Consider the following 26881-nt stretch of genomic DNA (forward strand, 5'->3'; position numbering starts at 1 on the left):
GCGATCCGCTTGTCTGCTGTTTAATTTCGGGTCTGGCGGGGGTACCAGTCTACGATCCAATCTGTGCTGCGTGATCTCCCCATATTTTAGCAAGCGCTCTCCGCTTCCTCGTTTATCAAGGGGCCCTGTAGCGGTTCGGCGTTCTCGAACCAGCTTGTGGGCCGCCTCGTTGCCGGGGACGGCTTCGTGCGCTGTTTGTCATCAGTGACAGCAAAACTGCCATACAAAATTTTAGCAACGGCAGGATCTTGCCCTTAGCATCCAGAATCCTAGGCCAGAAAAAGTTGAATCGAAGAAAACTGAGCTGGGAGCAGTGAGGTTATCTCGATGAACAATTCGGTATCATCTACGCTTCTAAGAGAGGAGTTCGCAGGATAGGCAAATTCAAATAATGAGAAATCGGATTAGGAATTTTGTTCTGGGAATGGCCACGACTGGTGCTAGAAATATTCTGTTTTTAATAAGTGGTGAAAGTGAAAGACAACGAAGGGTGTCGCCAAATCATGCACGCACACGAGCCACGTGATGTGCGCTCAGAAAATAAGTCCATAGCGACCTGGAAAGACGTATTCCCCCCGAATGCTGTCGACGAAAGCCCTAATGCCAACGCCCAGGCCCGGCAGAAGCCGTTCGGCACAAGGCGGCCTCCCCAAGCTTGCCACGGACCACAGGGTCCCGGAGACGCCGACGGACGAGACTGGGCAGCATTCGTCATCGGACGGCGTTTTCCCGTCGGTCAAGCGGGACTCAATGAGCATTCAGCGGCGGTGCCTTTTTGTCGCCGTCATAGCGGTGATAGTAGCTACCTGCTACATCATCGGCACGCGGCTGGTCTTCATCGTCCAGCAACTGTCGGGAGGCGGCGTCGGCGCCTACAAGTCTGCGCGGAGTCCGGACGACCCCATAGCCAAGTGGGGAGGCCCGCAGGTGTAGATGTTGGGCTGCCGCTGTGGTGCCACTGTTTAGAGGCGCTGCACCGCACCTGCCGCCAGCGCTGCTTTGCGCCTTGTTCCGACGAATGCAACAGTTACGCTTGGACTGCTGACCGAGAAAGATGTGAAAATATAAATATCGTTCTTCGTTGTCGGGTCGGCCTATCGTTACACCCCGAACATGGGTGGCCGCTGCACTGTCCAATTGTGCCGCTCAAGGAGAATGTTGCACAACTGGACAAACATATCCTATCATTTCAGTTAAGTCATGCCCGATCCTTAACGACCCTATAAACCATATCACGCCAGTCTTTCCGGTCTCACACTATCTTCAGAATATCACATGCTCATCTGCAATGCCTCGAAGATTGATCTAACCGTCGCGTTCGCTGCCTTCCGCTTCTCCTGTGTCTCTAGCTCAATCTTTTCCAGCAGCACCTATCTTCTCATGAGATCATCAAATGTAACTGAGCTTTAACTTTATAATTTGACATTCCAATGAGCAGTTGGTGTTTATAGTCGCCATTCTAGACAGATTTGACCAATTCTGACAGTCCAAGAAACTCTCAAGAGTCTCCACCAGCACCACAATTTAAAAGCGTGAATTCATCGGTGGTTAACCTTCTTCACAGTCCAACTCTCATATCCATGCATCACAACTGAAAAAACCATGGCACGATTTATCCGGATCTTGGCAGTGTGGTTACTAGGCGGTCAAGGCAGCCATGGCATTCTTTCCCAGAAGCAGGAGTCTCTTAATTTAATGGCTGCAGTCACCTTCCAAATAACCTTGGAGACCAAGAAGAGGAAATATGTCACTGCTTCCATTTCTTGTCCCTGTCCCAGGCAGCACAAACTACGGGCCAACACTGGAACTATGTTCGCATGTCTGGCCCAACATGCCACCACTCCAATATTGGGCCGATGATTTGATTTGTGCTACGTGGGCATGTTCCAGGACTTGATAGGGCAAGATGCCATGATATGTCTTCTTAATACTCATTTTAAGACCAAACTTATGGCTCTTTCACGCATATGTCAGGAGACTCGTGAGTTCGACATCACTTTCAACCATTAAAGTGGAATAATTCGCATATCTAAGATCGTCGATCCGTTTTCCATCCATCGTCACTACAGTCCGGCCTTTCTCATGATGCACTCGGCATATTAAATAGGCAGGGCGACAGTATGCAGCCTTGTCTCAGTCTTTCTCAATCGAGAACCAATCAGTAAGATCATGATCTGTTAACTCCCTTCATACAGGCCTTTTTTTCTAGTTCACACACGTTCCTCGGGAGACAAACGAGGTGAGTTGGAACTCCGATCTATTGGAAAACTTCCCACAATCTGTTGTGATCTACACAATCAAACACTTTCGCATAACCAAAAAAGCAGAAGTATAAATGTGTTTCTAGAACTTTGTTTTTCCATGATTCAGCGAAGGTTCACAATCTAGTTTTTAGTTCCTCTTCCCTTGCGAAACCCAGCTTACACGTCTTATGGTGGCTACCCTCCACGTAGCACTGGAGCCTCGCTAGGAGGATTTTCAGCACCCCCTTGCTAGCATGAAAATAAAAGCGCAAATGCGTCGGTTGTGACGTGTCAGTGGGCGAGGCCCGTGGAGCAGGGCCAGCCTTTGCGCGTGCTAAAAAGTTGAAAGGAGGAGGAAAACCGCGAAGGCGCAGATATTGAAATTTTGATTGCAAATAACTCTGCTTCCAAATGCCGCATTTCAAAAATTCTTGCGGGAAGTTCCACGTAATTCTTCCACATACAAGGCATAGGGAAACTGTATCTCTAGCTATTTAAAGACCCTTTAAGAAAAAAGCTGGCTCCAAATTTGGTTCAATAAAAGAATATTGGACAAAACATGTGGTGTTTTCGAAGGTGGAAGCAGAGTCCAGCCGTCCCGAACGAACACAACCCGTTTATTCACACATACATATAACGAAAACAGAAACGCCCCCTGGGGAATAAAGAATTCAAACCGAAAACGAAACTGAATATAACATAGCTCCTAATGAAATATTCCTGCTGGGCCCGTGCTGCTTTCCAGGTTATTATTATGAAGCCATTGGATCAGTGGAGGTTAACCAAAATAGCGTTGAAGGCTTCTTCCTCAGCTGCCCAAAGTAAAACAAAGCAATGGAGCTTCAGCACACGAAAACCACCTCAGAAAGCAGCAGTGCTTATGTGCCTCCTGGGATAATAGAAGTATGCACATAAGGACACTGCACCCTGATGATGCATTCCACTTGAGTTTGACAGTGCTTGTCACCTCACAACTAGTGATCTGGCTAGTCCTATAAAAACTGAGAGCTCTAACTTCTGTAAACTTGCACATGTTCACATTACTATGCATGGTTCGCATTACTATGCATATATATATATATATATATATATATATATATATATATATATATATATATATATATATATGTTGACAGCTGTTTCAAAGCCTCATTACTCAGACACTTACTTTTCACACTTTCAATATTCATTCTGAAATCAGACTGCAGCAAAAAAGCCACAGAAAAAAATCCCCAAAGCTAGAAGATCATTGTACATGTATATAAGTATCGGCTACTAGATTTTAAAGTGTTATATAGTTTCTTTACAATGTCTTTTAGGAACTAATCAAGTTGAGTCAAACCTACTTTACATTTTCTCCTGCAATGATTTGGGTTATAGGGTTCAATGCCTGAAGTGGCATTTGCTATGAAGGGCACTGTAGTGAAGGAGACCACAAATTTAGAGTAGCTCAAGTTGTTTAATGTGCATTCAAATCACACAGTATATGGGCACGCTGCCTTTTGCCCCCATCAAAACGTGGCTCTTGCAGTTGGGATTGAACTCTCATCCTCAGGAACAGCCATCAATCACCCTAACCACGGAGACGGGCTGTTCTCTCCAATAAGTATTTTGGAAAAGAAATTATTGTAGCTGCTGCAAAAAGTGCGATATGCTTTCTTCTACGATATGCAGCCTAATATAACTTCAATCCATACAGTTCACAGGAAGGCTTTCGTTTCAAAACAATGAAATTTTGTGCAAGCCTACAAATGGGGTTTAAGATACTAACTTCAATAAGCATTTAGGGCAATGAAATTATTTCCAACTGCCAAAAAAAAATGTCCTTATCCTGTGCAATTCACTTCATTATCCCACGTGGTCCGTAACACAGAAGCTGCTTGTGGATTTCAAAAGCACTCGGTGCAAAACAAGGCCTAATGCACCTTGCCTTGTGTCCAAACACTAGGCATTGATGGTCAATATTTTGCAAACCATGTGCATATAAATGCTCTCGATGTGTGAAATCTGCAGCAGATGCTTTAAAAGGTCCACATTCACTGCCTTGTCCTTGGCTTATCACACTAACCTGTGAAATGAAGTCAAGCAAATGAGAGTATAAGTACATGACATTTCCTAATGCAAACAGTGTTCATGTGTTCTTTGTATTCAGCTGCCATCTAGCAGCATGTAGACTGCAACTACAGATCGTCAAATTCGATAACCTTATAGTTCCAAGTAGGGTTTAATACTCTCCCATCACGCTGCCACATTGCTATAAGTGCTACTGCCATAATCATAACCCTATGAAATGCTACCCAAGTGAATGCAAAGACGTCTTGTCACATAGAAATCTCACAGTGAATTCTGTGTTGCTTTCACTATACAGGAGCACATTGCCTGTGCTGGCTATATTTTACTTTGGAACCAATATTTATCCCACAGATGCACATGTAGGGCTCCTTTTAGCATTCATGTTTTGTCCCAGGGCTAAGCAATTATTGCCTGCAAGGAAGTTTAAAAACAAAGGGTCAACTAATATCTATTCTGGTATGTAGTTAATGCCAAGATTTATTCCTGTAAAGAAATTAGGAGCAATAAAAGGAGGAGCAAATACCATCACGAAATTTAAAGTTATGACTACACAAATTTGCAAGCTTTTCCTGTAACTTGCATCATTATAGTAACAGTCTTGCAACTGTAATTGACAAAACATTTGTAAGGTCGCGGTGGTCCATTTTTAGATGTTTAGGTGCACACACCAGAGAAAGCGGCAAAGATGAAAAGGTCGACCAAGAAATGTCCAGAAGCAAGCACAGCCGATTGCTCTTGCTTCTGGACATTTCTCGCCCCCGAAGACAAGAGTGAGAAGGCACGCTGGCCCATGCATCTATCCCATTGTGTGGACCAGGTTCTCACTTCGTGTCGTTGAGAAGGCCGAGCGCACAGCGTATGAGTTCCAGAGTTCCAAGCTTCTCTAGTGAGCCAAAGGAGAGGAGCACAGCTTTGGTAGCGCTGCGCTGTTTGCGCTCCTTCTCCGCAGCTCGAACTTTCGGTGGCGGTTATTTGAGAGCACGTCACACGGAGATCCACATAGAGATTGTCGGTTCTTGACGAAGCTAAGACACCGGTAGCAGGCAGGCCAAGGCTTAGACGAAGTCGTGAAGTGCCAGTTAACGCGCCAGCTTGTGAAGCAGTGTGCAGCGTGAGTCGTCTTTTTACAATTGTGGCTGTGGTTGCCTCTGTCTTTTGTAAATACCTTTTTGTGATTGTCTTTTGTTACTGTTAACAAAGTTATTTCATCAGTTACTGCAAGTTTGTCGTCCTTCGTCTATTGGTGTGTGAGCTACACATCACACATCGCCTGCCAAATCAACGAGCACCTCGAAGAGGCGCAGAAGAACAGAACGAACCTGATTTTACATTTTTTCATGAAGTAATTAGTGGTATTGTCTTTATACTTTCTACACAGTACATTATTATTAACTTAATGTCTCCTGTAGAATTAAGTTTCCTTGTTAGTTAAAAGCACGCTGCTGTGAAAACCATGTGAAAGTACCTTGCCAACCAATCCATATTTGCGAGCTGATGTGGCACAAATGTTAATTTTAGAATTTGGTGTGTATTGTCACAACACTAACATTAATCAGGTCATTAGCAGGGCATGTCCCTCTGGACACTGCATTGTGCTGGCAAAATACCTTAAAGCTAAGTTCAGGCTTTCCTAGAATAGCAACAAACACTGTGAAGAAAATAAATAGCTCTACCAGCATTAAAGACATTGCTTCCTTAAGAGAAACTCTCATCAAGACAAACAAAGGTGCCTTGACTCAAGTTTCGCACAGAATTTACCCTAGCACCTTAGACTGCAATAAAAAGTAGAGCCTCACAGGCACATACTGAGACTTGATAATTGACGTAAAAAGAAGTATTTATTTTGAGCAACACACTGAGGGTTAGGAAGAGTTAGGATACAACAAACAACACTATTCATTAGATATTAAGATTATAACAACAAATTTATGCAGCATTTGCTGAATGTCTCACTTCAATGTTAAAATAACATCTGTGCCCTAATTCACATCATGAGTTTGATGTGGCAGTCTCAACAGCCTGTTATCCAGAAAATAAATTGCCAGTTATTTTTATAGCTCAAGAAAAAACATTGACTGGTGGCCACTTTATTGTACTGAGGAAGGCTTGTTTATTGTTTTAAGGTACAGCCTTTGTCAAAAATTTAGAGCCCAGAACATTGCTTTTAAGCTGTATATCATGGCTTCCTTAACAGTCACAGATGTCCTAGCCATTGGAGAGGGTAGGATGAAAAATCTTGCCTTCAGCAAGTTTGGAAACCTGGGAATGCATGCATTATGAGCCACATGGTATGGCTCAGAAGCTGACCCCCTGGGCTCTAAACATTTGACAAAGGCTGTACATATTAGTATGTCTAAGACAAATGTTTCTACTCTGATCAAAAATGTAGGACTTTGCATCCAGTTATTTTATATCCACATATCTTAAAAATTCTAAAATGCTACACAAAATTTTGAACATTTCAAGTTTTATGCAAGCTGCAGCAATCGAACAGCAGCTAACTACGGGCCATGGTACATGGCATGTATATTTCACTGAACAGTAAAGAAAATCAGTTACTGAAATTTGACTATACCAAAAAAAGGCAGAGGCATCGAAATTTCTTAGCTGGCAATTGGGTCCAGTAGCTGCCTCTTTATTTAGGCAACCAGATATGCTTTAATAGTGAGGTAATTTCTGTTGTGAAGGAATCGTCTGGCAGTTACTGCAAACTTGAGTTGAATCAGATTATAGCAAATTTCATATCCAGAAATTTTTTTTACTACTACTTCATAACAAACTCTTCAAAAACCATTTTTAAAGCTGTACATCATCTTAAATTTCTAGAAGTAGGAGGTACCACTGCAGACAAAGCATAGACATAATAGAAAACAGTTCAAAAAGAAGGCACAATGTAAATAATACATTCCAAATGTAAATGCAATGCTAACTCTAAAACAGCCGAGAGAATAAAAGTTCAATACACAACTGTATCTCTCACTGTATTAGAGTGCCTTGTTCTGTTTGCATGTCAGCAAATGCACTTGCAGCAACAAATTATAGCAGTCACAACAATGATTCGGTGGCTACAGATCTAGCAGCCTACTTTTATAGGGAATGCCTTTGCCAATAGGCTTCTCATAAAAGGAACAGCAACACTTCAATGTGCTATTTCAAAGTGAAATCATACAAATAAATTATTCAAAACTTGCATGGCCAGTACAGTATAAAATATTGCACCATCCAAACCAGAAACATTTCAGCACAGATATTTTTTTGCTTATGTTACCTAAACTAGAGAAAGTTCCTAAAGCTTTCAAACTAATCAAGTGATATCATGTTGAGGTGGGGCCTGTTTGTGATCTCATTTCCGCTACTAGCCAAGTAGAGTCGAAGTTAGAAAGTATATGAGAGGAGCAGGTTTCCCCTGCGCTGTTATGCAAAGAAATGGACAAAAGGTGCACTAATGATTATTAATTTCACCAGCAATAACACAAAAACAAACATACTCAGAATGCACAGTAGAGACGATGGCCACAAACTTCTATTGCTTCGAAAGGAATGACAGAGGTAGACTGCGAAATAGAGTCAGGAATATTAAAGTTGTTTAATGCATCTTTACTAAAAATAAAATGATGGTTCCCAATAATACTAGTTTAAGAGCTCAATTGGTTAAAGCAACTTTATAATCAGAGTTTAAAAAGTAGCTGTAAGTCAGTGCAACCTGAAAACTTGGGAATTCCTTTTTTAAACAAGTTCGCCAATATGAAAGCCTGCACTTATAGCATATACGTACGGGGATAGTAAGCGCAAAAAAAGACAAACACAAGAGAGAAAACAGGACAACGCGCTACTGGCAACTGATTTTTTTATTGAAATCCACACGCAATATATAGGGACATCGTCAAACCACCTATCGGCTCCCTACACGTCAGAAGGCAATATTATCTAAGAATAAATTCCATGTTTAACCTAGGTTGATCTAAACCCGATAAAAACACCTTGCTCTTTAAAAACAAATTGACACGTGGTACGTAAAGGGCCAAAGTAACATAAAAAATTAAAAAATAAACAATAAATTCCATGTTTAACATAGGGCGGACTAAAACCGATAAAAACACCGATGACTTTAAAAACAAAATGACACGTGGTGTAAAGGACCAAAGTAACATGATGGAATGAATAAGAAGTGAGCGGAATTTAAAGGCATAAAAACCAACCCCGAGAAATCATGTAACATCCTAAACCTTCTTCAATGTTTTAAGCACTATAAGCACCTTGTGCCACCAAAAGCAGGCAAACGAAACTTCTATGAAGATGGGACCCAGCGATATGTTGAAAAGTGATGACGACATAAAAAGCGCGCGAAAACAATGTTTTAAGCACTATAAGCACCTTGTGCCACCAAAAGCAGGCAAACAAAACTTCTATGAAGATGGGACCCAGTGATATGCTGAAAAGTGAAGACGACATAAAAAGCACGCGAAAACAAACTGTTTGTTTTCGCGTGCTTTTTATGTCGTCTTCACTTTTCAACATATCACTGGGTCCCATCTTCATAGAAGTTTTGTTTGCCTGCTTTTGGTGGCACAAGGTGCTTATAGTGCTTACAACATTGAAGAAGGTTTAGGATGTTACATGATTTCTCGGGGTTGGTTTTTATGCCTTTAAGTTCCGCTCACTTTTTATTCATTCCATCATGTTACTTTGGTCCTTTACACCACGTGTCATTTTGTTTTTAAAGTCATCGGTGTTTTTATCGGTTTTAGTCCGCCCTATGTTAAACATGGAATTTATTGTTTATTTTTAAATTTTTTGTTACTTTGGCCCTTTACGTACCACGTGTCAATTTGTTTTTAAAGAGCAAGGTGTTTTTATCGGGTTTAGATCAACCTAGGTTAAACATGGAATTTATTCTTAGATAATATTGCCTTCTGACGTGTAGGGAGCCGATAGGTGGTGTGACGATGTCCCTACATATTGTGTGTGGATTTCAGTAAAAAACTCAGTTGCCAGTAGCGCATTGTCCTGTCTCCTCTCTTGTGTTTGTCTTTTTTTGCGCTTACTTTCCCCGTACGATCATGAACCAACTAGCCCAGCAACAAGTTTTACTTCAGTAACTTATAGCATACTCCCGATGAATTTTACTGGGAACATTCATCTTAGATCACTTAATTGGCATATTGCTACCGGTTTGCTTCAAATGCGTTTACAGAAAAATGCAATCTCAATTATGTTTTTTCTCCTTGTGATATTTCAACCTTCTATCGTCGACAAAAGTCTTGAAACACAAGTCACACTCCTTTTCATCCTTGTGAGATTGCATGTGCCTTTCAAGGTCGGTCTCTTGTGCAAACGCCAAGGGGCAGAGCTGGCACTGGTGAGGCCGGTTGCCAGTATGGGTAAGAATGTGTCTAGTCAGAACACTGCTGTGTGCAAAGGAGCTGTCACAGTAGTTGCAATGGTACGGACGGTCGCCCGTGTGAGTGCGAAGGTGTACCACCAGTGTCTGTTTTAGGGAAAAACTGTTGCCACAGTGGCCACAACTATATCTGCGGTTGCCTGTGTGAGTATCGAGATGCCTAACAAGGTTGCTTTTCTTTGTAAAGCTTCTGCTGCAGTAGCTGCATTGATGTATCTTCTTGCCTGTAGGTTTAATCTGGTGCAAGCTGGTAGTAGTACTCTGTGTTCGGTGGCCAACTAGGTGCTGTTGATGCGGTGAATCTTGTCTAGATGCACCAGACTTGCAGTCTGTGATCACCAAGCCTGCATTTAGGGAACAGCACTTTCAATCAAACGAGTGACCCAACACTGCACTTTCATTGGTGCTAGACATGAACTAAAATGAACATGGAAGACAATCTGACGTAGAGAGACAAAATAAATTATAACTGTTTTAACTATATATGCATAAAATAGAAGCAAACTTGTTGCATACATGAAAAATTATCATTTTCGGACTGCCCTTGTAAGCTAGCTTGGCACAGTTGTCTAAGTTAATACACTCAGTACCCTTGAAGCCATCCACACTACATTAGAGGATACGAGCAAATATTGCCATGTTCACAAAAATGCTGGGGGCAGCTTCTCTGCGCACCAAAAACTCCTTTACCATAGCAATCAATTCTGTTTTGGGGCAGAAATTTCGTATAGCACTAGAGGTGTCATGAAAATGCCACACCCATTTTCTAGATTCCTTTGCCTCCTTTGCTTATGCAATTAGGGGATTAAGCATGGCTCTGCCAAGCCAATGCTTCCCAGCTACCATTCACCTTCACCACACTGCAATTGCAAATGTATGCTTCTCATCAGCATCACGTGCCGCATATGGCATAACAATGAAGTATTCAGCACTGCACACACATTCCCTATGACAAGCTACACCACCCTGGTAAAGGGGTTCTTACTATGCAGGAAGGTTGACTTGAGTTTCACAAGAAATCTATTAGTTTTCTTTTAGATGCATGACACTCGTAGAAATGAGAAATTACAGCATGCATATTACCATTACAACATTTCTTACAAAAATCCCTTAGAAGATCAAGAACTCTATTGCACTTCACAGCATTCATCCACAATGAAAAAAAAATGACTCTCTTTTTTTTAAGAGGGATTGTAAAATTGAAATCAGGGGAACTTTGTGCTTTTCCACACAAGCTTGTGGCAACAGGTGCACACTTGCGTCTGTTTTGTAAACTAACGGTGCACCATGCTGTGATGTCACACTCTTTTTGAAAGTGTTGTGGAAGGATGCACCCCAAAGTGCTAAGTACGTATTGAGCTTTCAAAACTGGAGACTGTTGCTAAATGTCCTATCATTGCTAAAATTTCTGGAATGTCTCAACACTCTTGTGACAAAGCATGCCAACAGCCACAAGTGTCTGATCAAATCGAATATATCACAGGCCCACACATTACCTTTCGCCCTACTCCTAATTATGCCACAACACTAAAAAAAAATGCAGACAAATATGGTCTTCAATTGCCAGTAGTTAAAGCACTGTGAATCTGAATTCATCCCAAAACACTGGCAAGAACTGCCAGAAAAGCAAATGCACACAATCTCACACAGCAGCTCCATACATAAAGCACCAAGTGGAGAAGAAAAAGCAGCAATAAAAATGGGCAGAATAGCAAGTTTCAATCAACATATCAAAGAAAAACCATGAATAAAAGCAAGGATTGAGGACAGTAGACACAAGATACAAGCTGCAGATTATTGCACTAAAAGCACAGGATACCTGCTATTGCTGATCTAATTGCATGCTTTTTCCTGGAGTCAAGCTTTCAAAGGCAAATGTGAAATATCACAAATAAAGCATTTCACTCACACAATTACACTGCATGATAAATATGGTCTAGCATACCCCTACTTCTGCATGCAAGATGAAATTGCACCTGGAAAGTTTTGGTGAAATCACTACTCATGCGTTAAGAAACATGACAAGGTTTATCTTCACCCACCTTCAACAAGGTGCATCATATACCAGTTGTTCAGAAGGTAGGCTTCTACTTAGATAACTCAATTCCCTTTCTTTATTATTTAAAACATACTGCAGCTTTGAAGACAAAGAAGGTGGGAATTAACACACATACAGATACAACATATTATCAGTGCTTTTGGAAACAGACTTCAACCATATCCTTAGTTTAAGGAAAAATGAAAAAATGACGCACGAAAGTAACAGAAAAAAACATTCAGCAAAAGAAACATATTGCTTAAAACAGAGACTGGCTAGCTCTTGCTTAATTGTGTGTAACGTCCCAAAAACTGTACATTAGTAGAAAAGATCCACATGAAAAAAAAAAAAAAAAAAAAAAAAAAAAAAAAAAAAAAACGGTACACAGAGCAGGAAGAGTTAACTGCACTTGTGCAGAAAAATGAGAAAAATGCTATAATAAATGTTTTGAATTTGTAATATGACTAAAGAATACTCAAGATTTTGTCAGGAAAATAAAACTGCCAGAGGTAGGTCATTCCTTTCATTTATATATAGTACGAAGAAAAAATGAATAGTGCTTAAATTGGTGCTTGTAGAATAGCGGAAAAGGTTATGGACTTGATGGCATCTGGATTGATGTCATGAAGATGGCCAAATGAAAGGTATTCGAAGTTTTGTAAATTGCAAATAAAATTTGGGTCGGGAAATTTTTTTTGCAATTTCCAGTGGAAATGGTATTTTTCCAGAGGGTTTTTGGTAAACTTTTAATTATATGGAATGCTGGTATGCCACAAATGCAAAGGAATTTGGGATTTTACCTTGGCTTCCAGATTTTTCTTTCTTTGCCTCATTACCAGTGACAAAACATTTTTATATGCAACATAGTATTTGGAACTGATCGCAACAAATGTTGCTTGTATCACCTTTAGGAAAACGCGCAACGTCACTAATTTCAAGGGGTTCTGTTGCGGACTCGGCACTTCAAGACTTGTTTCGTAAACACCCTTTCTATGCAAAGATAATGGAAGAATCTACCTAAAATAGTCAATGATATTTGGCATTGTTAGCGAGACATATTTATTTCAAGATGAGTTGTCCAAAAATGCTAAACTTGATTTTTAATTTTCTTGCATTTTTCAGACTACACTTTGTGATGTTTTCTTAGACCTGTCATTTTTTGCTCAGGTTCAATTTACAGACCTGGGTAAATATGCTCATGCAATATTTCTCCGTACTGTCAAATGGCAGCCACATGCACCAGATGGAATTACATAAGTTTTGACAAATTATAAGCCAATTTTCAAAACTTGTCAGGAAAATGGGCCTCAGCATGGCTGAAATCTTTCCCAGCTTTAACTTGTAAGCTGTTTAGTCAGGATGCATCATACTGCCGTTTATCATAGTAAGTTTTAAATCACCGAGATTTCACTTAATAGCAATTCATGTTTTAACCTGGTGCTCCAGAGGCTCCAGAAATAACAGACCCCACAACTACGCTGCTACTGTGACCAGCTTAGGAATTTTAAGGAAGTAAGCTGGTTCTGAATCTACCTCAATGACAAAAAATATCTTATTAGTATATATAGTTTTCCAAGGCAATGCCATGCAGTGAAGTTGTTTCTATCCAAGAATTTGTGTTGAGCACATGATGGTGTCCAGGTTGTGAAAGCCATTGAATCAGTGAAAGTCAGCTTAGAAGTATTGAAGGTTCCTTCCTCACTGCCTCCCTCAAAATGGCCTATAACAATTGCCTGCAATGTCAAGCAAAACAATGGAATTTAGTACAAGAAAGACACCACTGCAGAAGGTGTTCATGTGCCTATTGCACAAAGAAAAAAAATGCACATAAGAATACTGCACTCTGATCAAACGTTCTTTGGACAGAATATATACAGAACATGAGCAGGAAAGAAAGCACTACTAAAATTGCACTCTAAACATGACAGCGAACTCAGGATGCAATATTTTTCTTGAATACCTCAAGCCACATATTTGACGATGCTCAACTGGCTACTAGTGATCTGGCTAGTCTATGAAAATAACTGCATGGATTCTGACTTATGAAACCTACTGCCCACTCAGATTGATGATGAATATTAAACCTTGCATCTGCACATGACAGCAGTTACTTCAAAACCTTCCTCAGGCAGCCTGCACTCCTCATTCCCTTTACTGGCTCTGAAAACAAAGTGCAGCAAAATGACCCCAGAAAGAAGTCCCCAAAACTAGATCATTGTGCATGTGTAATGGAGTGGTCTACTAGTTTCTTAACAGAACTTTCTTATGGGAATCAGCCATGTTGTGAGAACCTGCTTTATATTATCTACTAAAGTGGTCTGGTTTAAAGGGTTTAACATCCCAAAGAAACATCAGCTGTGAGAGACACTGTAATGAAGAGCATCAGAAAATTTGGGCACCTGGGGTTCTTTAATGGGCACTTAAACCACACATTATATGGACACCATAGAATTTGCCTCCATTGAAACATGGCTGCTGCAGTCGGGATTGAGCTCGCATCCTTGGGATCAGTAAAGTGCCCCAACCACTGAGCCATCGTGACAGGGCCTTCTCTCCAAGGAATGTGATGGAAAGGAATCTATTTCCTGTAAAATACTGTATATTTTTTCCTATCTTCTGAAGTATCCTGAAGGAAAATAAAATATGCTTTATAGAGGGGCTCTTATTTCACATAACTGAAATGTGTGCAAATATACAATGACGGCCTAACAACAAATAATAAAGTATTCAGGGCAATGACATGACCTCCATTCACCAACAGATGTCTTCATCGTGTGCAGTTCCTTCCACTGTCTCATGTGATTGGCCGTTCATTCTTAAAACAGCAGCCACTCGTGGATTTGAGAAGAGCTCAGTACAAGGCAAGGTCAGATGCACCTTGCCAGGTGTGTAGACATGAGACACTGATATCACTGGTGGGAAATATTTTGCAAGCCATGTGCATCACTGTACTCAATATGTGAAAGCTGACACTAGCTGTTTTAAAAGGTTTACTTTTATCGTATTGTCCTCCTTGGCTTGTCCAAGTAACCTGTGAAATGAAACCAAGCAAATGATGGTGAGTACACAAATAATCCTAGTGCTACATGAACAATATTCACATGTTATTTGTACTCAGCTGTAACCTGGAATATGGGATTTCAACTAAGATAGTTAATGCACTTTGATAACCTTGTGTAACAAGAGTACATTGCATAGCAGTACTGGTTATTAGGATGAAAAGCTATATTGGTTTAGTCGGTTTACTGGAACTGCCGCTTACTGGTGCAAAACTTGAGCATGACCAATTAGTTTCTGCTAGAAATTTCTACAAAGCATGAGGGATGCCGTAAATTTAATGCCCCTCACTTTTTTCTCCCAAACACTATTCAAAATTTGAAACTCGCAAGGAATACAGCTGCATATCTTAATGGTCCTATATTGCTTTTCAATGCAGTCTGTCAGCTTGTATGGCTTGGCTTTGGGCTATGGGTGAATTTCATGCATGCCTTTTTCTTACAGCATTTTTTCTTATGTGCAACCAAGTCTTCATAACATGGATAAAATTTTTTTTTTTCTGTTTTGAAATTTGGATCCACAAACCGCAGAGAAAGAAATCCGAAGTCGTCAAGTCACGACTGTCAGGAAAATGGAGGAGCCTTACAGACACATTCCATTCCCTCAATGACACAATCCCATAGCTTGTCTCAATGACACATATCAGACAACCCAAAATATTATGAAAACATAAAACAACTAAGAAAGCAATAAAAAAAAAAAAGAGCACTCATTCAAGTCATTTCTGTGGTGCTATGGGTTAGCACAGAATTTTCAATGCAAAAGGAAGCAGGTCAAATTCACATAGTAGTTGGATTTTTTTATTTCCTAACTATTCCTAACTAAAACTTTACAGCACGCAAGTGATTTAACATATTGTCACGCGCCTTTGCAGAATGTCGACGGAAGATGAAGAAGAACAGTCGGGTAGATCGGTGAAGAAAAAGAAGAGCAAGGGCAGAGAAACGTTTGTACGCTTCGCCGCAGTCCTGTTTGGACCGATCCCAGTAAATAACTCCCCCCCCCCGTACAAAGCACGTAACAATATCTTTGGGTGCGTGCATTATTCTTCAGGCTGCACTGGTATGCTTTTGATTCAAAACAGCAACTGAAAATGCGGCAATATGAGCCATGAGGTGGCATCGAACGTTGAGCTACTGTATTGCCAGAGAAAGCTATTGACAACGGCCAAATCCTTCACCACCTTCACTGGGTACACGTCACTATATGGGTTGCGTTAGCACCCTTCAGGTCCTGCCTTCCCATCAACCTCGGCAAGAAACTGATATGATGAAGGCATGCATGTCTTGTTCATCATTTGCACAATGCCAAACAAGTTGAAGAAAATTACGTTGAAAAGCAATGTACTTCTAGCAAATCTACAGCCACATTTCTCTTGAATTTCATAAATTTTGAATAAGCAGAGTTCGAGAAAAAAGAAAAGAAAAGTGAACGGTGTTACTCTTTGATTAGTGAAGAAAGCTGGGCAAGTTGGTATATATTCATAACGAATCAACGAAATGCAAACAGGGAAAGATGGAAGATAGAAGAGCACATGACCTGTCTCAAACTTTCCTTTGTCCATGTTTTCTGCTCTGTTGTTTCATCATGAACATTGCTTTTTGGACACTGCTTGTGGATGTGCTGACAAGACAAAATTCACAAGTATAGGTAAGAACCATGTTACACAGTAAGTTGAAACTGGCATTCAGTTGAACAAAAGTTGTCTCTCAACTGACACCAGACTCAAAGGGAGTCAGATGCAGTTACATAGCACGTCTGGTGAAACTTAGTTTAACCTCTGGATAACATGATCCTGCCACATGCAAGCAATGCATGAAAAAATGTTCCCTTGTTCATTACTAATTTTCAAACACTATTTACATACATTTAAGAATGATACAGATTATATCATACAACTGCAATACACGTATACAAGTTTACTGCTCCGAGCACACCCTAATTTAACAACACACAAAGCCAAATAAGGTCCAGTTGAAGCACATGTGTGGCTTCACTGCTTAGTTTTTGTGATGCTTTCATGACATGAGTGCTTGCACTCACATTACTATTATTTATTTATTAGTAAATTGTTTATTATTATTTATTAGTAAATGTTCCAGGTTAAGACTTACACAAGCCACGACAGAACCTTTCCTGTGATTTGAGAACACACGGTAGGGTGGAATACTACGAACTAAGACAATGCAGCACGCAATCTTGTCAGTTGACCGATTCAAACGTGAACCCCAACTTCAGCTGAACTGAACTGCTGTTGAGATCTCAACTGCAGCTACCGCTTCTCATGTAGCACCCCTAACTGCTGTTCTGCTCAACTGATTGTTAAATAACAGTCCCTGAAAACGAATGTGCAAAAGGAACATAATGTGCTATTTCAAGCATTTGTTTCTCAAAGAGAGTGCTCTAATTTGACTTTTCCTTCTTTTATATAAAGTGTCAGTGCAAATAGAGCCGACACACAAGGCATAGGTCAAATATATGCATATGATATTTTCCCGTCTTTAAAAGAGCGCAGCTGGGCCCATATATAATGGCCCTCAGAATAAAGTCCCAATATGTACCGCTAGAAGCACTAAACTAAAAAAACGGCTCTTATGATTTTTTAATGCTCCATAAAGGTGAGAGACAGTGGTATTGCAACCTAGAAATACAACAACTGCTACCCAACCTACTTAAGTCAGGTTGTTACACTGTGTAAATGCTACTGCCTTAGTCACACTGCTATGAAATGCTGCCCCAGTGAATGCAAAGATGTCCTGTCATGTCAAAATCTCACTGTAAAAACCCAGCAGCATTCTTGGCACAGGAGCAGATGTTTGCCTGCCATGGCCATGTGCCATGTTGGTACTATTATGCATAGCAGTGGATACATAATTCAAAAGGATATGAGATTGAAGACATCTGCATAGTTTGGCAGCAGATGTTCACGATGGTTCTTCCTCTGGTAATTAGGTAATACTCCTTCTTCTGCCTCTACACTTGTTTTGCCTGCAAAGTGATGCAAGGGAAAAGACACTGGTGCTCCAAAAGCACTTTTATGCACTGGGAAGGCGAAAAATATTTACTGTGATTGAGGTGCACCAGGATGCCTAATGCCAGCAGCAGTGACTACCATGCATGCATTCATTCATTATAACTACGAAAACCACGGCAGCACGGAGGGATGACTTTTATACACAGGAGCCTGGTCGCATGCTTGATCTGGGGGATGCTGATGCGATTTTAGGAGCAAACTTGTGGTTAAGGAAAATGTAAGTTCCATCACAACCATTACGTTCCACGAGCCAGAACAAACCTCATAAGTGGTAGTATACACAGCACTGCGCATTTCAAAGCAAAGCAATCCTTACTGCAGTGACCTCCAATACAGTTTTACCATGGCATTCAACACTATACATGCCAAGATGCAAGGAAGTGCATATATCAATAACTAAACTGGATGCAATACTCTCAATGCTCTGCATGCAAATGCCGACTGCAGCAGAAGCTGAAAGTTTATCCTGTCAGACTGCTAAAGCAGCATGCTAAATCATGTTCATAGTTGAATCCTTATGAGCAAACAGAATTAGAACATTACAACTTACTAAATTTACATGACTGAAAATTCTAATGCAAAAGTGCTTCAAGCAAGATGTCTTTACACTTGTTACTCCAGCATTTCTTACTAACATGGTACAGGCATCAAAGAATCTGAAACCACCTTCAGCGGGAGGCAAGTTAGGGCAAGTGCGCACAAAGCCAAATCACATTCTCTCCCATGCAACACAGTGAGGGTCGACGTTTTAATGAGCTGGCCAGACATATAGCATGTGCACACATTTTCAGCATAAAAGCTTCGCCTCGATACTTTGATGTTAAGGGGCCCCAGGTCCACCGAGCCATGGACACTGAAAAAAGAAAGCGTGAACACACGCAGAGCACAGATGTATTGGATATGCAGACGGTAACGAAACTGACAAGAAAAGGTGTCACAGGAATGTTGGCACGCAGGTAGGTGTCCAGCTGAGAAGAGGGGCGTCCGCGATGAGTCATCTGCAGTCATCGATGGTGCTTGAGCAATGCAGCATGGTGGCTTTGGCTGGTGTGACACAACCGTTGTGTCGCAGTGGTGGGGTGAGCCGGGTGGTTGGCAGCGTCGGATAACAGCAGTCTTCTGACAGTGTGGCATCGGTTGAGAGTGCGTGTCAACTGATAACGGACCCCAGTCCCGCGGTGCCGTGCCGGGCATGTGCCAATTCCCAGGTCTCGTCACCACCGAGATCTTGACTTTTGTATGGTGGTATGTGACATAACATACCTGTTACACTTAAATCTCACTATAACGAAGTTGAAAAAGTGCCATACTTTTTTTCATTATAAGCATTCGTTTGTTATTGCGATTGACAAAAATATTGTAAGTTTAACTGCTATATACAAGGGGGTACTTACTACAGGTAAGCCACCGCCGAGCTATCAGCTCTAGATGCACCTGCGTCTGTGGTAAGTACCCGATCCCATGCAGCAAGAAACTGAAATCAAACACATTGGAACGGATTTTACTGACATTCATGTCGATGGCATAAAAAAATCAGTGATGCTACACTGCTGAGTCTTCCGCAGACGAAGGATGGCCTTCTCAACGGCAGATGCTATATCTAGCCCATCTCCGCAGTCTTCATAGGTGCCGAAGTACAGGCGCAGCAGGTCTACCGCGTCCAGTGCCTGGGATGATGTTGGTGTGCCGTATGCACCGGACGGAGTGTCGTTGTCCCCACCGACACATGCATCGTCAATTTGTTGATGCGCCCGAGCAGCAAGCACGAAGTCGGCGTCTGTCAGCTCCTCCGCTGTCACAACGGGCTTCCACATTTACGTACTCGCAGAAGGTTTCCCCTTCGCGCCAACACCAGCGTCGTGCAGTGCCCTCCATGACGTTACAGCTTCGTCCGAATCGGTGGCATCTTTGGGTGCGGTGGCTACACGGTCCGTCGAGTTGTCAGTGTCATCGTTTTCTTTGGCGGCAAATGACGCACGTCGAAAACAGTTGGCGATGATGCTGGGAGACACATTCATCTATGCCACGTGAAGCATCTCTATTGCCATGTACAAGTCGATCGTCATGTTACGGTTCAACTGCATGTTGAGAAGTCGCCGGTCTATTACCTACTTATGGTACCCAGCCTTGGAAGACATGATCACACCCTTGTCAAGGGGCTATATCACCGCCATGCAGTTCGGGGGCAAGAACAGAGCTCGGTGTTTTCCAGCGCCACAGTTGTGTGGTGGGCAGCACAGTTAAGGCATATCTTTTGATTCTGCCTCTTCAACTTCTCGTCCCAGTCCCATAGCCATCCTGTAAAAATTTCCCTTGTCATCCAGGCTTTTCTGTTCGACAGGCATTGCGATTGAAGTCGCCTCTTTCCTTTCAAACATCGTGGCAAAGCGCTTTTCCCAATCACCAAAAGTGGCATCTTCTCGGACCCGTCCATGTTAATGCAAAGGAGTAGGGTGACGAGGACTTTACTGTTTGCCACTGCGACAGAGCTCGCCTTTTAAGGACAGGGTCATCTGTGGCAACATATGATAGAAGACATCCTTCTCTGCTGAATAGACCTTTTTCAAGTAGTGCTGCTGCGCATGCGCGAAGCGTCCTAGGCCGCCATTTCCACAGGGATGCCACGCTAAAACAGTGGGAACAGTTCGCTGCACATGCTTTTCCAGGAAAGCGATGTCCCTCGCTTCATCGACGCGACAAACTGTTGCACAATGATTGCGTACAGTGCTAGCATCTTCTAGACATTCGGAATGAATGCACTGTATTACCCCTGCCTCACACTGCTTGCCCAAATTGAGTTCGCTAGCTTACTGCCGTCATTGTCATAATTTAACAAGGGGGGCGTGGGGGGTTAAGTGTGTCGCGGTGCGTTGACAGATGACTCTTGTGCCTCTGCCCAGGCTAGGCAAGACCAGCCCTGCACTCAATTACTGCTTGAAATATCCCATTGCAATACTGTGAACGAATTCCTGCACAAATTCCACCCATCATGTCAAACCTACTTCGCCTGGCGGCCGCAAGAGGGGTGCGCTACTGGAAAAAAAGGTCCCTTCTTCTGCAGAGAACTTCCACTTGAACCTCCAGATTCCATTTGAATCTTAGGTTCTAGAAACCTTCCTGTAATGTAGCTAGCTGACTGACTACTATTAGTAACTTCATCCTGATCGCTCGCTTCGGCAACGTCTTCCAGTTCCTTCTCGATGGCACTAGCTATCCTCTGCAACCTCTGTGGGTTGCTAACCGCACTGAATGAGTTTTTAACCGTCTTCATTTTGCTAGGGAATAATATATGCCCAACCATAATATGTTAGTAAAGAAAAATGAGTGCACGCTGTTTCGCGACACCAAAATAACTAGTGTGTTCTACCATAATATGTTAGCACATAAAGATGAGTGCCGCTGCTTCACTACACCGAAAAATTAAGTTTCACCATTGGCACTGTGCAGATGAACAAATATCAGCAAAAGCACTCACCGCCACAGTCATTCACCGGCAGAGTTTCACTGTGTAGTTGGACATGCACCAAAGTCGTTTGGCGGGAATGGTCGAAAGCCAAATGGTAGTAAGCCAAAGGCAAATCACCTGACAAAAAAATGCTGATGATGTTGATGTGGCCTTACCCCTTTGCACCGGGGAATATCAACTTATTAGATCAGAGAAGGGAAAAAAAAAAAGCTCAACCTTTCGGCATGAAATCGAAAATGTGTACAAGCCCACTCAGCCACCAAAAAAAAATGCAAATTGTGCACGCATGCAGCGCATGAATACGCTTGCATAACTTAACAGTGCTGGCAGTTCATGTCACATAGTAATTATGATGCAGTGTCGCCTGCTGATGAATTAAACAAACTGTTGTCATTGCAAACCACTCAGCACCACCTTCCTACAGTCAGTGTCTTTACCATTCAGTAAGAAAGCTTTCGCCTCCTCACATCGCTAGAATGCACCAAAACGCCCTTGCTCACAGCATACAAATAAGACTGAAATGATAACACCAACCATAACTGCCATCATGGTTTCTTCTCCTGCTCCTTTCTCCTCTTCCTGAAACATATGCACAGCTTTCTTGACCAATCCACGTCCAACTTAAATGAATACTGAGGGAAAACTGAACTTGGTATATGCTAATAAATGCCTGTGTTCTATTAAAAGAAAGGCTTTTTATACAGCATAAGTTTTATATATGCTGCAGATAACAATGCTGCTGATAACCCAATCGGGGCCACATGCACCTCTCCACGAATGCAAGGTCGCCGGGCTCCCACTGTGTTCAATTGTCACCTGCAGCAGCAACCGTTGTCGCAGAGCCGCAACTCTAGTGTGGGCGCAACAGCCAATATATGCAAACACTGAACTTAACAGAGGGCTCTACCAAGCAGCACTACATATACGATCAGCCCAAGTTTATACGCTACTAACATGTAGTACAGTAACAAGGCAGCTCCAAGCGACCTGAAGGAAGTACAAGCAAGCTACCTTCGCGGCCTCATTTTGGCAGCCCGCTACATTCCTTACTCTGCAATGCTGCTAATGCTAATCATCCTTAATTAGAATCAGAAAAGCAGACTGCTGAAATGTAAAACAAGCTGACACAGTACACCAAGGTACATTTTTAAGGCAATGCCACTGCCTACCCCAGGTAGCACCGAAATATTAGAGCAATATGTTACATTTTTGTTTCAGTCAAACATTTTTTTGATGTTGTAAATGTCCTTTCTTTATAATGTTCAGCAGGTTGGTATAATGTGTCCATAAACATTTAAATAATATAAATCTAACATGTATGCAACATAAATGTAACACACGTGAAAATCTACAGCAACCTTGCATGAGCATGTAGGCCCACCGCTCGCGATGGTACACAGCTTGCACGCTTTGCGAAGACCACAATACAGTACAGCAACTCCATAATACAGTACAACTCCTACGCTCACCTCTGAACAAATATCATAGAGCCAAGCTTTTATATCCATCGCCAACAGGTGTGCAACGAGTCGTAGAGGCAAATGAATAGTAATCAAACTGTCTTACAAAATATTAGGGCTATGCTTGCATTCTATGGTGGGCATCATTTCAAAGCTCTAATTGCAAAGAAATGTTATTGAAATAACATGGTTACTGGAAGGAAAAGGGCAAAAGTACTGGGAATCAGTGTTTGAAATATATATGCTGTGTTGTTTTATAGTTATGATCCAAATATTATTTTAAATATTAGACTAACGTTTGTTTGTAACATTAAAATACTGTTTGCTATGCAACATAAAACATTATTTAACATTATTATAACATTCAAAAGTCAATATATGTGACAGAACATTAGGCAACCTTTAGGCGATTTAGATAGCAATTTTGTAACATTATTCTAATGTTCAGTGCTACCTGGGACGTTGTCATGTAGTCGCAAGTTCCTGATAGTGTAGCCGAAGAAGAGAAAGTGCGAGCGGGATACACTATCATCCGTTTGCATTGGCGATGAAGAGCGTTGAAGATATTCACGGTCATCGGTTCGCATGGGAGTGAAGCATGGAAGATACTCCTGGATATCTCAGGGTTGTTCACTGTAACGAGGTAGCCGGTCGCTCCGGCTGAATCCTCGTGGGCCGAGCTCTCGGCATGGGCAGCGGCGGTACATGTGGTCAGGTTCACCACAGTGAAAACACAACGGTCGGCTGTTCCCAGTCTTTCATATGTCGGCTTTTCGTCGTCTCCACGGCTCCGAGTATGTGTCACGCTGCACCAGGAATTCACGGCGTCACGGTCCAGAATCCGTAGCCCGTTGGTACCGGAGACGTTATGTCCATTTCCTGCCTGGAGAGAAGGTCTGGGTGTGAACACCGGTTCGCCATCGAGGGCTTTCAGAAAAACTCATGAAGCGGTATTTCGGGCAGTACACAGTTGTTCGTCGCATCGGTGAACTTAATTACGAGGTGCTGCCCTGTGTAGCGCAACCATTGTCATGCCGTTCCTCGCGTCCTGACATCGTGCACGTAGTGCGGCTTAAGCCGTATTACCAGTGATCACCGAGAACCCTTCTTTCTACTAGCAAACTTGCTGAGACCGTGAGTACTTCTGCACGGCAGTTAATTCATTTTGTGTTTAGCATCGAGATGATGCTTCTTTTCGGAAGGAGGCAGTGTTCGCACCGGCGTCAATTCTTTCTTCACAGAACGCTTGCACTGAAGAAGAGAAAGTGCAAGCGTTCTGTGAAGAAAGAATTGAGGCCGGTGCGAACGATCCTTTCGGTGTTTTGGGGATCCCCGCTGTCGCGCTGGTTCCTGCTGCTACCCTGCTGACCTGCGGTTGGTGTTATCATCCTGTTGTTTAGCTAGGACGTGACAATAGAAAAAAATATATGTACATGAGCGCAAAGCTGTACTGGAGAGAATTTCATTCCTTCCAAAGCCATTTTTGCTCCACTGCTTATTGATACATGCTCTGATACAACACACGAGTTTTGCACCGTCTCCAGATTGCATTCAAACGCTAGAAGGTGGCATACGTGCCACAGGGATAAGTAATTGACAGATTGCACAGTAATTCATATATGCAAGCTCAAAAACAATTGACTATCAGGATGCTCTGTTTAGCTTAATTCATTGCGGAATGACACCTCTCGCATTGATTTCGTGGAGAAAAATTGGCCCCGAATATGCAGGCCCTACAGCCGGTCACCTACCGCTGCACTTATAGTGCACCATGTAAAAAAGCAACAGCAATGACAATGGCTTACCCCAGAAGCGACGGCCGCTGTCAGATTGTTAACGCAGACATATATCGCAAAATTACTCGGTAGCAGGTACCCATGAATCGAAAACTGTAACTGTCAAAAACAGCAGTCGTGACGTTCGCCGACTTTCGCAGCTGAATGGTTTAATGAATTTAGTGGTGAGGATCCGCATTACCTCCGCTGCAGCAAAACCGCGCCCGCTGACATCCGACAGTAGGAAGAAGGAAAAGAAAATGCACGGGCCTGCTACTGGCTCCTCCGCTGCCTCGTGCGGAGAGAATTGAAAAAGAGAAAAAAGAAAGAAAAGGAAATCCGACTGCGCCGACGAGGAAAAAGCCGAAAAGCCCGCCAGCCCGCGCACTGGGATTGTCTGCTACAATCTGCGGTGTACTTTCTGCTATGCTAAATATTACGGCGACGGCTTGCTCGCTACTTTTGTTACCCGCATACCATAAGTGAGTTAAATCCAGTCATTACGCACGCAATCGTGATTACTCAAAAACAAGAAATGAAAGGACGTGTTCTTTAGCCGTCTTATGTAGACAACGCCCGCTGCAGACGTTCCTGCTCACTACTGCTCACCCAGAAATGCTTTCGGAACTGCATATAATACTGCTGTCACACGGGCACGGCTGAACTCCTTTTAACTCCCTTCAACCAAGGTAGTCTTTATCTCAATGGAGATACGCACCATGTCACACGGCAGTCCTTTAGGAAAGGAAGTTTAAGGAAGTTCCTAGCGTAAGGAGTTCCAATCATCTCCCTCGAGCAGGTAAAGGGAGTACTCTGGTTCCCCGTGAGCTTTATGCAAGTTTTAAAAGAAGTACTTATGCATTAATTTTGCGTTTTTAACGAATTTTAATACTGCAGCATAACGCAAAGCATGGAAAAAAAGTAAATGTGCAAAAATCCAAGCATGCACGCAAGAATTTCACAAGCACATTGTGGCCAGCAGAACAGACAAACACGATATGCTAGTAAAAGTAACAGCGCATTCCTTTCACATGAATAAAGATACATTTATATTTTAAAGTCAATTCAAACTGTTGAAAAGAAAGCAGCTAAAAATTATTTCACATGTTTTTAACTTGATTATTTTATATGTATACACAAAACGAACAGCGCCTAATGGGACCCTGACGGCGTCTCGGAGAAGCTGGTTCTTAGCCGTGTGACACGGCGACAACTCCTTTAGGGTTGAACTCCCTCCGTGGTCCTTTATGGAAAAGAAGTTCGAAGGAGTTGGAACTTGCCCGTCCCAAAGGCACATGTCGTACGTTAAAAGCTTGACGTTTCAAAGGCTTTGCACACTGCTATTACTGCTATGTTAAGCAGGGAATCGTAAACAGCCGCTCGCTATCGTTCAGGCGCCAGATGACCGGCCCGATGAAAAAACTGGATCGACATTCGGGCGTTCGCCGTGTTTACGCTGTGTGAGGTCGATTGTCATACCATCTCAGGCGATGACCATCTTCGTAACCAGAAGATCTTGACAGCAGTTTATCGATTGCGGCAACCATCCGTACTATTTTTCTCCATCGCATCAGTCTGCGTGCAGACGCGAGCACATCGAGCAGGGCAATGCGTTTTCTCTGCGATTGCAAGAATTGAAGTTATTTTGCGACAACAGTAAAACGGATTTACAACAAAACCTATCACTTTCGTATTAACTGGCGCTGTACAATCAAGTAGTCACGTGACCTCTTGACTTTTTTTTTTTGTTGTTCGGTCGCGATTAGAGGTTTTTTGAATACTTGATCATTCACTATGGTTCATAAAAAGCGAAAAAATTACGCGGTAATGCACAATCTCATTGAAACACTGCAAAAAAAAAAAAAAATCGTGCGAAATGAGCGGCAGTGACGTACGCAGGAGGTTCGGTTTCGGTCGGTTCGGTTCGCAAAGTTGTTTCCTTCCTCCATGGGTATAGTGCTCTAGATATTCTAGAGCACTATACCATGGTTCGCACGTTCGCATCTTTGAGCAAAATTTACTTACCAACTCCCCTTTCGAGATTAGGCCGCCTTCCACTATACCTTCCACTAACCATTCCATTCTCCTCTCCTTCGGGGCAAGGTATATGCTTGGTATATGCCTTAAAACCAGTGTGTGATTTTATTTTATTCATGATTACATAATTTCAACAGGTAGATTCCTATGCTAGGTACGATGTCATTATCTCTTCTTTTCCTTTTTATTTTTTTCCAAATTCTAGTTAAACATTCATATTTATCTGAATACTCCAGTCCTTTAACGGCTTCAACGGCTTCAACATAAATCTGCAATGCACCCTGGCCAATCATGATC

At 42.2% G+C, this 26881-nt stretch overlaps 2 protein-coding genes across 2 annotated transcripts; both read right to left on the minus strand.

Moving 5' to 3' along the window:
• Nucleotides 1-9300: 9300 nt before the first annotated feature.
• Nucleotides 9301-16441, minus strand: LOC146178206 (uncharacterized; the record flags this gene model as incomplete). The annotated part of the gene is made up of 3 exons (XM_084579651.1): nucleotides 9301-10061; nucleotides 14750-14786; nucleotides 16352-16441. Coding segments are annotated over 3 exons (666 nt in total), but the record flags the coding sequence as incomplete, so codon positions are not given.
• LOC146178207 (uncharacterized) lies at nucleotides 16439-26239 on the minus strand. Its single transcript, XM_084578017.1, has 4 exons — nucleotides 26027-26239; nucleotides 23227-23655; nucleotides 21322-21429; nucleotides 16439-17800 (listed from the first exon to the last, which is right to left on the minus strand). Exons 2-4 carry the CDS (start codon nucleotides 23357-23359, stop codon nucleotides 17688-17690), a joined length of 354 nt encoding a protein of 117 aa, XP_084434143.1. The 5' UTR covers nucleotides 23360-23655; nucleotides 26027-26239; the 3' UTR covers nucleotides 16439-17687.
• Nucleotides 26240-26881: the final 642 nt, after the last annotated feature.

This window comes from Amblyomma maculatum, chromosome 9, assembly GCF_055883805.1.
Source record: "Amblyomma maculatum isolate TAMU_Amacu chromosome 9, ASM5588380v1, whole genome shotgun sequence".
Lineage (NCBI taxonomy): Eukaryota > Metazoa > Arthropoda > Arachnida > Ixodida > Ixodidae > Amblyomma > Amblyomma maculatum.